The sequence below is a fragment of the Theropithecus gelada genome, chromosome 7a (assembly GCF_003255815.1).
Source record: "Theropithecus gelada isolate Dixy chromosome 7a, Tgel_1.0, whole genome shotgun sequence".
In the NCBI taxonomy this organism is placed as follows: Eukaryota; Metazoa; Chordata; class Mammalia; order Primates; family Cercopithecidae; genus Theropithecus; species Theropithecus gelada.
The window spans coordinates 48,006,170-48,019,679 of record NC_037674.1 but is presented as its reverse complement, the minus strand read 5'-3'; the positions used below and the strand labels follow the sequence as shown (position 1 = coordinate 48,019,679).

The following is a 13,510-nucleotide window of genomic DNA, read 5'->3' as shown; positions in this document are numbered from 1 at the left end:
ATATATGTCTGTTTGTGTATCTGTGTGTGGGTGCATACATTTGTGTGCTGTATGTAAGCTCCAACCCACAGGAATAAAAGCATAAGTATTAACTTAAAGGGCTTCCAGTTACCATCTGGAAATGTTTGGGAATTACTGATCAGGACCAGGATTATAAAAATTATATAATTGCTCAATGTCTATTATTTTTGTTTTCTGCAAAGGTTACTAGTGAATCTCTAAATTAAACCAAAAGGATCCAAGGGCTTATCTTTACACACGACAAGAGTGAAGCTGGACATTATAGTCCATTTCATTGCCAACTTTGGGGAGAAAAATGGATCTCAACCAATAGAGTAGTAGTGGCAGCAACTAAGGGTATGAAAGACAAAATGAGTATCAGGGACCTTGTGTGTGAAATCTAGTCTGAGTGTGAAAGGGATCTTTAGCCATCAAAAGACCTACATGATTGTCTGAAAATACCACCTCCTCCCTCCGTACTTAGCTTTACAGGATATATATAAAACATGGAAAATCTTTCAGCTTGTATAGATATAGATGTAGATGTATTATAGATATAGATAGGCCTATCTATCGATCTATCATCTATCTATCAATCTATTATCTATCTATCTATCCATCCATCTATCTATCTATCTATACATCTGCTGAAGAAGCCCTTTAGTCCCATTTGGCTCAGTAAAACATAATCGATGCTTAAGGAATCAAAGAGGTCACAGGCCTGTCAAGAATTTGATGGAGTTTACTTGAAACTAAACTATCTTCCGGGGGTGGGGCAGGGGGAAGGAAGAATCTGATGGAATCTCTGGCCCTCTTCACAGAAGAATACATATACAAGTTTTGTATAGAATTTCAGGGAGTTTGTGGATGCCTGGTTAAGGTATCTCCCTGCCTAGGGAGAAGCAGTGGTTTTACATAACAGACTGTAAAGGTTTCAAATTACCAGTCCTCACAGTAAGTGGGACCTCATGGATTCCCTAGAATCTACCCAGGACCTCTCAGTTCCTTTGAGTAGTAGGTCTTATATCCATTGATATTTATTCAATTTCTGGTAACGCTATCAAGTTCAGATTCAACAGTATTTGTCCAAGTGCTTTCCATCCGGAGTATACCCAAAGCCACACATAATAAAGAAAATTCTAAATAGAAGTAATTAACGTTCTTCTCCATGGGCCTTTCTGGTCCATGAGATCCCTCATACCCAAAGAAGTCTCTGGTCTACACACTGCATCTTTCACTAGTTTCTTTCATTCATGACTCTAAACATTGTTGTTTTCTTTTAGAAATGTTTTTCTTAAGTGAGTTATTACTTACTTTATTACTATCATACCTATTTTGGATCCAATGCACGCAAAAGACATTTCATCAGCTTTAATGTTGTCTCCTCCAGTAATATGGACATGATATTAGGAGGGTTTCCAAGAATTTATGCGATCATTCCCAACTCAGCTTCTCCCCTGCTTTTAAGACAAGCTATAGTTAGGTTTTCCTATCACCATCACAGTCCTGCCTCTGGTAAATTTTTATCTCTCACACTTAGAGATTCCATCTCAGACCTTGGCTCTTCTTCATCTTTAGCAGGTGATACTGTAGTCACTGGACCAACCCCCAGCCTTGATCTCTCTGTTGGAATCACAGTGACGTTTTCATCACGGGCAGGAGATCTGGAAGTTAAGTAGTTGAGAAGAGAGATGATGCCTAGGGGAAGGGAATAATTTGAGGTGAGGTTCAATAGGCAATGGTCTTTTGGCTTTTAAAATTCTTACTCCTCCTTTAATAACCAGTTCAAAAGACATCTTTTCAGTGAACCCCTCTCTCCCCCAGCGGACTTACTTTACCCTCTTGTGCTCTAATTGCATTATAATATTTCTCAGACTGGTTAGGACAAAGCTTGAACCTCCTAGATTCAAATCATAGTTCCACTATTTTCTGTGTGGCCTTGGGCAAGTTACTCAACTCGTCCATGCCTCACTTTGTGATAGAACAAGTTACTAATGCTAGGTTTTCAGACTCTAAAATCCACCCTTTCTTCATTATGCCACACTAACTCTCCAAGTATCAATGTTCTGAAAAGAAACAGTCAGTGCTTCTATTTCTCCTAGATTATACCTCCCTTTCCAGAAGCGATTTCCCTATCCATCCTTCTAGCATAGAGCAGGGGAGTGACTCACCAGCAAACATGTAAAAGATGTCACTGCACCAGTTAAGATAATAGGTCCATAGGAGATCTGAATCCATAGCATCCCTAGTATGCCAGTGAACCTGTGCCACAAACAGGTTGAGGCAGAGGAGCAAGCAGGTAGCTAGGACCGGAAGAAAAAATGTCGCAACCCATCAGCATCTTCAGTCTGCCTTCCCCGCCACCCCCAGCTCTTCAGCCTCCAGAGGCCATATGTATAGCAAGGATCAAAAAGATAAAAACTTGGGGATTGACCAAGATGAGAGAACAGGATCTATACCCTGGTAAAGTCAGCGAAGGTGTGTTCTATATAATTAGATAAGGCAGATAGCTGGTAAGTTGGTGTGATACTGAAGAAGAGCAAAGAGATAAGAAAAAGAGTGTAAGAGTTTCACAGAGAAAATTTGTTACCTTGATTATTACCATGGTAAAATACCCTGCCGATCTAGGTCTGTACCTGAGATGAAGCTGAGCATGGATACCTTCAGATCCAAGTTGGTGGTCATGCTTCCTCGACTAGGGAGCCAAGAGCTGAAGAGCCAGCCAAGGCCAATGAGTATGGTAAAGACAGAGATGAGAAAGAAGGCCCTGGAATACTGGAGATAATCTGCATGAAGAAGAGGAAAGGAAGAGCGTGGTTAGTCCAGTGAGGGAACTTCCCTTAAAAAGGCCAGACAGAGTCTTAGAGAAGGATGTAAGAACAAAGGATGATGGAGCAGAGCTTGCTACATGACATCCTTTCTGCTTGGAATTTCTTTACTATGATTGTTAAACTAAAGATAATATACAAATACTTCTGCATGCATTGATTTAGATATAAACTAGCTTATAAGAGGTGTTACCAATGACAAAACAGATTAAACTTTTTTCTTGTTTCTAATTCTAATTCTAAAAATAATAAGTAATATGCATCCAACATAAGCATTCAAAAGACTACAAAAGAACAAAGAAGCAGAAAAAAAATCAGCCACAATTTCACTACCTAGAGGCAACCATTGTTAATATTTTATTTTATTTTTCTACCCTCTGTGCATAGTAGATATGATACTAGATATCATGTGGGTTTTTTCCTCAAGAATATATGATGTGATTTTCCCCAGGTATCTGTTGTAAATATTATTTTCAGTGGCTACAAAATATTCTATCATATCAATATACTTTGCTTAATGATTTACCCATTGTTTAGTTCCATTTGTTTTTCACTTTCAGTTGTATCTGGCATGTACAGGCCTTGTCAGCCTACGACTACAAAATGAAGTCACATTTACTTTATTTATTTATTTATTTTATTATTTTTTTTTTTGAGACAGAGTCTCACTCTGTCGCCCAGGTTGGAGTGCAGTGGTGCAATCTTGGTTCACTGCAGCATCTGCCTCCCGGGTTCAAGCAATTCTTCTGCCTCAGCTTCCCGAGTAGCTGAGATTACAGGTACACGCCACCATGCCCAGCTAATTTTTTATATTTTTTTCGTAAAGACAGGTTTTCACCATGTTGTCCAGGCTGGTCCTGAATGCCTGACCTCAGGTGATCTGCCTGCCTTGGCCTCTCTAAGTGCTGGGATTAAAGACTTGAGCCACCTCGCCCAGCCTCATTTACTTTAATTCCCATATTATGATGATTTCAAGCCCCAATTTACCAAACTGCAGGAACCCATCACAAAGTGTTTCCCCCACTTTTTTTTTCTTTTTTATTCTGAGAGTCTCCCAAAGTCCTATCTCATATTTGTTCAAGTTGTTCTTATCCAAGTGCCACACCTCTCCTTCTTCCATCTTTGGCTCTAGGTGTCTTCTCTTTGGCTCTGCCACTGTGGACCGGATGTTGGTAAGAGCAGCAGGGATACGCTCAACCTTACTTTTTGCTACCACATCCCTAAGATGCAACAGGTTCTTCGACTTCCCCATCCATATTTTACTGAAGATTTAGAAGGTAACTTATAATTACAAGTAGCTGTAGCTTTTCTGAGCTACCAGACACCCAGGAATATCTTCAGTATCCTTTATAAGGTGCCTCCTTATTTAGCTTCTTTTTCTGTCCCAATGTAGTAGGGACCAACTCACCCCCACCCCGGTGGTTACAAAGTTCTCTAACCACTTATATGCCTAAGAATCCAAGTCCAGCTTCTGAGTAACTCAGAGAGCAGAAATTATGTATCAAGCTTTTCCAGTGTAATATCTGCCTCCTTGTTTCATTTTGTTCTCCAGAACCTGCCACTTACTAATATGATGAATTGCAGGAATTTCCATTCAAAGAAACCACACCCCTATCCACAGAGGTTAAGTTGCTCTGTAGCCGCAACAAGTGAGCCACATTAAAACATAGTAATTCACAAGCTGCACATTTTCTGAATACTGGGTTATTCAGAATTAGCAGTATATGTAGCCAGCCAGAACATAAGCCCAGACTGAGCTGTATGAAGCCCAGGGTAACAGGCATGCTTTGTGGTATTTAGTCCACAATCCTCTATGAGCTCTAGCAGCCCTTGTCTATAGCCCTGGACTATTGTCTTTATAGCCCTCTGACTATAGCTAACTGGACTAAGCATGGGAACCTGACCCATCCTGGGAAATTTTTATTCTTATTGCTTGGAAATTGGATTTCCTCTTTTGCTTGCTTGAACTGAGAAGATGTAAAGTTTGACCGGGGTATCACCTTTTAGGCACTTACACACTAATAAACAGGAAAAACTGAGCTGTAGAGATAAAACAAAGCATAAATAAAGATGAGTGACAAAGGGACTGTAGAAAATCTGAGTGCCTGGCTGGCTTGATTTTCTTTATCTGAGATCCCAGCATCCCCTGGAATTCCCTAAGGTCCAGCGAACTTCCTGCCGTGGGAGTCTATGTTATTCCTCTGAGCCACCTTTATCTTTTTCTTTTTTTTTTTAATATGTACTATTTTCTTTTTTTTTAATATGTACTATTTTCTTTTTTTAAAAATTTATTTATTATTATTATACTTTAAGTTCTAGGGTACATGTGCATAACGTGCAGGTTTGTTACATATGTATACTTGTGCCATGTTGGTGTGCTGCACCCATCAACTCGTCAGCACCCATCAACTCGTCATTTACATCAGGTATAACTCCCAATGCAATCCCTCCCCCCTCCCCCCTCCCCATGATAGGCCCCGGTGTGTGATGTTCCCCTTCCCGAGTCCAAGTGATCTCATTGTTCAGTTCCCACCTATGAGTGAGAACATGCGGTGTTTGGTTTTCTGTTCTTGTGATAGTTTGCTAAGAATGATGGTTTCCAGCTGCATCCATGTCCCTACAAAGGATACAAACTCATCCTTTTTTATGGCTGCATAGTATTCCATGATGTATATGTGCCACATTTTCTTAATCCAGTCTGTCACTGATGGACATTTGGGTTGATTCCAAGTCTTTGCTATTGTGAATAGTGCTGCAATAAACATACATGTGCATGTGTCTTTATAGCAGCATGATTTATAATCCTTTGAGTATATACCCAGTAATGGGATGGCTGGGTCATATGGTACATCTAGTTCTAGATCCTTGAGGAATCGCCATACTGTTTTCCATAATGGTTGAACTAGTTTACAATCCCACCAACAGTGTAAAAGTGTTCCTATTTCTCCACATCCTCTCCAGCACCTGTTGTTTCCTGACTTTTTAATGATTGACATTCTAACTGGTGTGAGATGGTATCTCATTGTGGTTTTGATTTGCATTTCTCTGATGGCCAGTGATGATGAGCATTTTTTCATGTGTCTGTTGGCTGTATGAATGTCTTCTTTTGAGAAATGTCTGTTCATATCCTTTGCCCACTTTTTGATGGGGTTGTTTGGTTTTTTCTTGTAAATTTGTTTGAGTTCTTTGTAGGTTCTGGATATTAGCCCTTTGTCAGATGAGTAGATTGCAAAAATTTTCTCCCATTCTGTATTGTCAGATGAGTAGATTGCAAAAAATTTTCTCCCATTCTGTAGGTTGCCTGTTCACTCTCATGGTAGTTTCTTTTGCTGTGCAGAAGCTCTTTAGTTTAATTCCTTTATCTTTTTCTTTGAGATGGGGTCGCAGTCTGTAACCCAGGCTGGAGTGCAGTAGCATGATCTCTACTCACTGCAGCCTCCAACTCCCAGACTCAAGCAATCCTCCCACCTCAGCCTCCTGAATAGCTGGGACCACAGATGCACACCATCGCATCCGGCTAATTTTTTGTATTTTTGGTGGAAGTGGGGTTTCACCATGCTGCCCGGGCTGGTCTCGAACTCCTAAGCTCAAGCGATCTGCCCACCTCAGCCTCCCAAAGTGCCGAGATTACAGGCTTGAGCCACCACACCTGGCCGATTCTTCTGAATCTTTACAAATAAGTTCACTGTTTAGCTTACACTAATTCAAATGATTTTAATATTCAGAACACCAAGGAGCACTGTCGAGGATATTTCCTGTCCAACTCCAGCCTAACATATAAAGTCCAGTTCCTCTTCTACCATGAGGAGAAGACTGCAACTTTATGTATTTCTTACAAATTTCTCTGTGTTATCTTCTTATCTCCTGAAAACTACCTAAAGAAGATCCTCACAACTCCAAAGGAACAATTTAAAGATTTATAGCATAGAAGAGTCTAACCTTCCCAAAGTAACTAAGTCTATTAGGAATAATCATATACAACAAATTATATAAACAAACTAAACACTTAGATTCAGAGTCTAAGACATCTGCATTTGGTTAACTTTATAGTTTTTTTATTCATATTACTATAAATAAATAAATGTCCAAAAGCTGATTTCAAGCCTCTATCTCCTGTAACACCAAAGCTGATTTCAGCTTTTAAACAACAGTTTTTACAACAGCTTACTCATCAAAGTTTCAAAAATCTTAGGATCTTAATTACAAAAGGCCCTGCTTGTATGTTTCAGTAAGAAGCCTTGGTCCAGAAAAAGGGGTGCCTGAGATAAAATGAACACCCCTGTGTCACCTGTCTGGGTCAACTGTATCCAAACATTTCTGAAGTTTTCCTTACTGATATACTTTGATGCGGTTAAACTTAAGTTACAAGAACACCAAGGCACCTCTCCCAGCTTACTGAAGCTAATACTTTGGGAAGAGAAAGGATGTCACTTTCAATTTGAGGAGGAAGTACAAATCATCTGAAAAACTTGGTAAGATTTTTGTAGATGTTCTCAGGATCAGCCCAGCATCAGTCAGCAATGCTACACTTCAGAGTACCATCAGGTAAGATGTAAAACCCCTACCAAGATTGGAGGGGGCACCACCCAACCAGAAAGCAGTAGTGTTCTGTGGCATCCCCTCAGATCTCAGTGAAATGAGAACATTCACCATTTGGCAGTTTGTAAATAATGGGTGGGATCTCCTTCTACTGTTGTGGAAGTAAAACTTGGCCAGGGAGCTTTTGGAAAGTGGTGCTGCTGGAGACAAGCTGGGGAATCAGCTCACTTATTTAGCCAAATCTGAACTTCCACGCTGCTGCCACTGTGACCGCTTTCAAGGCACAGAAGGCAATACACAACTTCTCCAGGCTCAGATGAGGTGCCCCAAGTGGGTGGTTTTGGAATGGAAACGATCCTGGGTGGAGACTTAGGACCCTGAAGAGGTATCTATGAAATCTGCTTAGTATTTAGGTCCCCTTGTAACCCGGCTGGAGTGCCAGAATAAAGCATCCCTACACAGCCTGGCAACGTGTACTGTATGGTGGTTCCTAGGTTCCTAACTCTAGGGTGCCCAGTGACTTGACAAAAAGGCTTATCCTTTCTTTTTTTTTTTTTTTTTTTTGAGACGGAGTCTTGCTCTGTCGCCCAGGCTGGAGTGCTGTGGCCGGATCTCAGCTCACCACAAGCTCCGCCTCCCGGGTTCCCGCCATTCTCCTGCCTCAGCCTCCCGAGTAGCTGGGACTACAGGCGCCCGCCACCTCGCCCGGCTAGTTTTTTGTATTTTTTTAGTAGAGACGGGGTTTCACCGTGTTAGCCAGGATGGTCTCGATCTCCTGACCTCGTGATCCAAGTGCTGGGATTACAGGCTTGAGCCACCGCGCCCGGCCAGGCTTATCCTTTCTTTCCCATGCTCTGCAAAACAGTTCAAACTACTCTCTGTGCAATATATCCTTTACATTTCAGCCTGATCTCACCAGTGCTAGGGGAAAATAACAGAAGGGTCTGTTCTACACTGGAGACTTGCAGTAAAAGTGAAGGATACTGTCCTTTCCTCCCCATCCCTTCTTCATCCCATTAGCAATAGCCACAACAGAGAGGCTATCAGTCATCTAGATCCGGGTGAAGTCAGAGACAGAAAGAAGCACAACACAATGAAGTGAGCCCAGGGAATAGGAATATGAGCATGCACATTCTTTTTTTTTTTTTTTTTTTTTGAGACGGAGTCTCGCTCTGTCGCCCAGGCTGGAGTGCAGTGGCCAGATCTCAGCTCATTGCAAGCTCCTCCTCCCGGGTTTACGCCATTCTCCTGCCTCAGCCTCCCGAGTAGCTGGGACTACAGGCACCTGCCACCACGCCCGGCTAGTTTTTTGTATTTTTAGTAGAGACGGGGTTTCACCGTGTCAGCCAGGATGGTCTCGATCTCCTAACCTCGTGATCCGCCCCTCTCGGCCTCCCAAAGTGCTGGGATTACAGGCTTGAGCCACCGCGCCCGGCGCATGCACATTCTTAAACACACCTGAGATAGCCCCTGTGAAACTTACGACAATGACTAAAGAAACTGTCAGGGAGGGGAATGAAATTCTTGCAATCCAGTAGGTAAAAGTTTGAAGTCATTGAATTGGAAAGTAATTATTAAACAATAATGTATTCAGAGGCCAGGTGCAGTGGCTCATGCCTGTAATCCAAGCACTTTGGGAGGCCGAGGCAGGCAGATCACCTGAGGTCAGGAGTTCAAGACCAGCCTAGTAGGCCAGGTGAGGTGGCTCACGCCTGTGATCCCAGCACTTGAGGAGGCTGAGGGGGGCAGATCACGAGGTCAGGAGATCAAGACCATCCTGGCTACCATGGTGAAACCCCGTCTCTACTAAAAATACAAAAAAAATTAGCTGGGTGTGGTGGCGGGCGCCTGTAGTCCCAGCTACTCAGGAGGTTGAGGCAGGAGAATGGCGTGAACCTGGGAGGCAGAGCTTGCAGTGAGCCGAGATGATGCCACTGCACTCCAGCCTGGGCAACAGAGCAAGACTCCATCTCAAAAAAAAAAAAGATCAGCCTAGCTAACATGGTGAAACCCCATCTCTACTAAAAACACAAAAATTAGCTGGGCACACTGATGCACACCTGTAATCCCAGCTACTTGGGAGGCTGAGGCAGGAGAATCGCTTGAACCTGGGAGGCAGAGATTGCAGTGAGCCAAGATCACGCCACTGCACTCCAGCCTGGGTGACAGAATGAGATTCCATCTCAAAAATAAATAAATAAATAAATAATAATGTATTCGGGCAATAATAACATTATATTGTTGTCACAGGGAGATAAGGCCTGGAAATTTTGATTACATTTTGGGGAATTTCTTATGAGATCTGTATTGCAGCCTAATTACTGACTCTTGAATTAGAACTAGTTATAATAACATGGAAAATAGGGTGGATACTTGATTTATACTTGTGTACCTTAAGGATTCAGTTGACTTTAAATAATCACAGTCTGTAGAGATAAAACAAAGCATAAAAAAAGATGAGTGACAAAGTGACTCTATAAAATCTGAGTGATTGGCTGGCTTGATTTCCTTGATTTTCTTTATCTGCATGAAGGTGAATCCAGGGCTTCAAGAAATAAACTATTCACTGCTTAAGTGACATAATTTCGGGATTCTAATGCATTAATTTTTTTTTTTTTTTTTTTTTTTTGAGACAGGGTCTCACTCTGTCATCCAGGCTGGAGTACAGTAGCTCAATCTCAGCTCACGACAACCTCTGCCTCCCAGGCTCAAGCAATTCTCCCACTTCGGCCTCCCAAGTAGCTGGGATTGCAGGTGCCCACTACCATGCCCAGCTAATTTTTGTATTTTTTGTAGAGACAGGGTTTCGCCTTGTTGCTCAGGCTGGTCTCAGACTCCTAAACTCAAGCGATCCCCCACCTCAGCCTTCCAAAGTGCTGATGTCAGAGGTCTTTGAATCGGAGCAACTTTATCTTGAATAGGGGCTGGTTAAAGTAAGGCTGAAACCTACTGGGCTGCATTCCCGGGAGGTTAAGGCATTCTTAGTCACTGAATGATAGGAGGTCAGCGCAAAATACAGGTCATAAAGACCTTGCTGATAAAACAGGCTGTGGTAAAGAAGCCAGCCAAAACCCACTAAAACCAAGATGGCAACAAAAGTGACCTCTGATCGTCCTCACTGCTTATTATATGTGAATTATAATGCATTAGCATACTAAAAGACACTCCCACCAGTGCCATGACAGTTTACAAATGCCATGGCAATGTCAGGAATTTACGCTATACGGTCTAAAAAGAGGAGGAACCCTTAGTTCCAGGAATTGCCCACCTCTTTCCCCGAAAACTTACGAATATAACTCACCCCTTTTTTAGCATATAATAAAGAAATGGCCATAAAAATGGGCAACCAGCAGCCCTGGTGGCTCCTTTTCCTATGGAGTAGCCATTCTTTTATTTCTTTACTTTCTTAAATTTGCTTTCACTTTACTGTATGGACTCATCTCGAATTCTTTCTTGCCCAAGATCCAAGAACCCTCTCCTGGGGTCTAGATCAGGACTCCTTTCTGGTAACACTGGGATTACAGGCTTGAGCCACCACACCCAGCCCTAATTTATTAAAGATTTAAATAATAATCTTAAGGCCGAAATTTTAACGTGGGCACCCAGTTACATAAATATAACTGCAGTTTTATCTTTTTGCCTAAATCTTTTAATCCATTTCTAGTTATTTCCTTGGAATTAATTTCTAGAAATGGAATTACTCAAAGGAGATGAACCTTTTTAAGTCTCTGGATGCACCTAATCATATTGCTTTGATTATACCAATTTGCATGGTATGTACAGGAACGCGTATGGGAGTGTATAGCAGTTGCATCATCATTTAAAAATCTGTTAATATGGTGGTTGAAAAGTTACATCTTGTTATTCATTTACCTTTCTTTAATGATTGATTGAGGTTAAATTATTTTTCCTATGTTTATTAGATAGTTATAGTTCTTCTTCTGTGCATGTCGATTGAAAAAGAACTTATTTGAGTTTGTGTCTTTAATACTTTGTGTATCCTTTTACTATATTAAGGCCATTAACCTTTATCTTCCATAATTGTTGCAAATATTTTCTCTAGTTTTCATTTTATGCAGTTGAATTGTCTGCCTGCCTTTGATTTTAGTTTCTTCTCAAGATCATGCAGGAAACTGTCCCTTAATTTCAAATGTCGCAGCCCATGGCCAAATAACTGATGCTCTACCTCAGAGTTGGGCACAGGTGCTCCCCTCCTGCTTATGTGAGGAGAATAGATGGGATCCCTGCTTATGTGAGAATAGATGCTTTACTCACACATGTTTTCTTTCACAATACCCCTTTCATTGTGTAAATTTATGTCTTGTGGGTGATGGGAAAACTGTCAGTGTAATGATATCTTTCCTCTAAGTTTTTGGTTTGATTGAAAAACTCATGCATATGATATTTTTAGCCCCCAAAACTTATATTAAAATATTTTGTGTTGTGCTTTCAGATTTATTTAAATTCACATAAAATTTGACATAAATAATATTATCTTCAGAGCTGGCATTTGTTATACCACATATCTAACGTACATTTAAATTCTATTCCACTGCTAGGAGAAGAACAAGCTGACCTTGAAAGTTAAATCTAATAGAGGTTAAGATATTTGCTTTATCTTCCAGCTATGATCAATCACTTCTCTTCTAATTCTGCAAGCCACATTAGAATACCAATCACATTGCTTAGCAGTAACACCTTGTAAATGAGTTATTCCTAGGGCAGGTATGGTAGCTCACACCTATAGTCCCAGTACTTTGGGAGGAACACTTGAGGCCAGGACTTTGAGACCAGTCTGGGCAATATAATGAGAACTTTCTCTCCAAAAAAAAAAAATTAAAAATTAGCCAGGAGTGGTGGCACACGTCTGTAGTTTCACCTACTCAGGAGGTTGAGCGGGAAGATTGCTTGAGCCCTGGAGGTGGAGGCTGTAGTGAGCAATGATAGTGCTATTGCGCTTCGGCTAGGTGATAGAGCAAGAGCCTGTCTCTAAAAACAAACAAACAAAACAAAACAAAATAAAACAAAACAGTTCTTCCCATCAAGTAAAAAGAGTATAACGCATTATTTAGGACAGAAAACGACCTGGAATAGAAGGGAGAAAGGGCACACTGAGGATACCAAAGAAAGATCCATCCTGCACTTGGAGAGGTGAAAGCCAAAAGATCTTGGAGGAAGAAAGATGAAGGGCCAATCTGTGTGAGCAGAAATCTCTGCAATTGTGTGGGGCCTGTGGCATTTAATTCAGTGGCACTCACAGGGTGGCTTGGGTGTGTGGTTCCAGCACAGCTCATGGTTGCATAAGGTCCAGAGTCCTGCGTAGAGCTCAAGGCCATTCTTGATCACCAGGAACTGTACCCAGTTCAGTGGGGACATGGCGATCAGCATTAGGAGGCTAAAACTACAGAGGCTGCCACAGAGTATTCGGATGTAGATGTGTGCCTGATCCATAAGCTGCTGCTGCCTTTGGGATGACATCGAGGCACTTGGATGTTTCTTGGCAGGGAGGGTAGGCTACAAGGATGAGGGAAATATTGCCTACCCGAAAGGATAACCCCTGATCCCCAGGGTCACCTGCTTTTCTCTACCTCAAGCATTCCCATGTGTCTTTGATTTAAGGATATCTTGCCCTACTCCTAAAAAAAAAAAAAAAAAAAAAAAAAACCCACAATTTTCAGGGTGATCTTTTCTGTCTTTAGGATGCTCTATGTAGCCCCGCCTTTAAGTAAGTCCTCTTTTTCTCATCTGACTTCCAATTAGATACCTCCTCACCCTTTGGTATTTCCGGTTCCCCTTTATCTTGGGAACCTCAGGACTGTAGAAAGTCAAGGTTAAATGTTCCCTTCGCTCCATCTTGGCAGTCAGTTCTCTTTCTAACTGCCACGGAATTTGTCTCTGCATCTCCTCACACATGCTGGCAGAAGCAAAAAAGGGCCAGGACCCATGGCACAGATCCTGTTTCTGTTTTATTTATATTTTTGGTCTGGTCAGCTCAGGAAGAAATCATCATATTTTAAGCATGTGCATGTATGTGTGATGCTCCCCACCCTCCATTCTCCACCTACTCCCAACTCTTTTATTAAATAAATCCACAAAGATTTTGTTAGCAGTGGCTGTGTGTCAGGCTTTGTGCTAGCTTCTGG

The 13,510-nt window shown here is 41.6% G+C and overlaps 1 protein-coding gene across 1 annotated transcript; it reads right to left on the bottom strand.

Annotated features, from left to right (window-relative positions):
• Window positions 1-1,021: 1,021 nt before the first annotated feature.
• Window positions 1,022-13,220, bottom strand: TMEM202 (transmembrane protein 202). The gene is made up of 5 exons (XM_025389982.1): window positions 13,140-13,220; window positions 12,626-12,881; window positions 2,637-2,786; window positions 2,172-2,303; window positions 1,022-1,698 (listed from the first exon to the last, which is right to left on the bottom strand). Exons 1-5 carry the CDS (start codon window positions 13,218-13,220, stop codon window positions 1,499-1,501), a joined length of 819 nt encoding a protein of 272 aa, XP_025245767.1. The 3' UTR covers window positions 1,022-1,498.
• Between the last annotated feature and the right edge of the window lie 290 nt (window positions 13,221-13,510).

Bases quoted from the DNA above. Each gene is read 5' to 3' on its own strand.
- TMEM202 (XM_025389982.1), bottom strand. From the start codon at position 13,220: ATGGAGCGAAGGGAACATTTAACCTTGACTTTCTACAGTCCTGAGGTT. The intron at 2,304-2,636 runs GTACAGACCTAG...TTCCGGTCCTAG, and splicing joins CATGCTCAGCTTCATCTCAG to CTACCTGCTTGCTCCTCTGC. The intron at 1,699-2,171 runs GTGAGTCACTCC...CCCTTCCCCTAG, and splicing joins CATCTTTTACATGTTTGCTG to GCATCATCTCTCTTCTCAAC.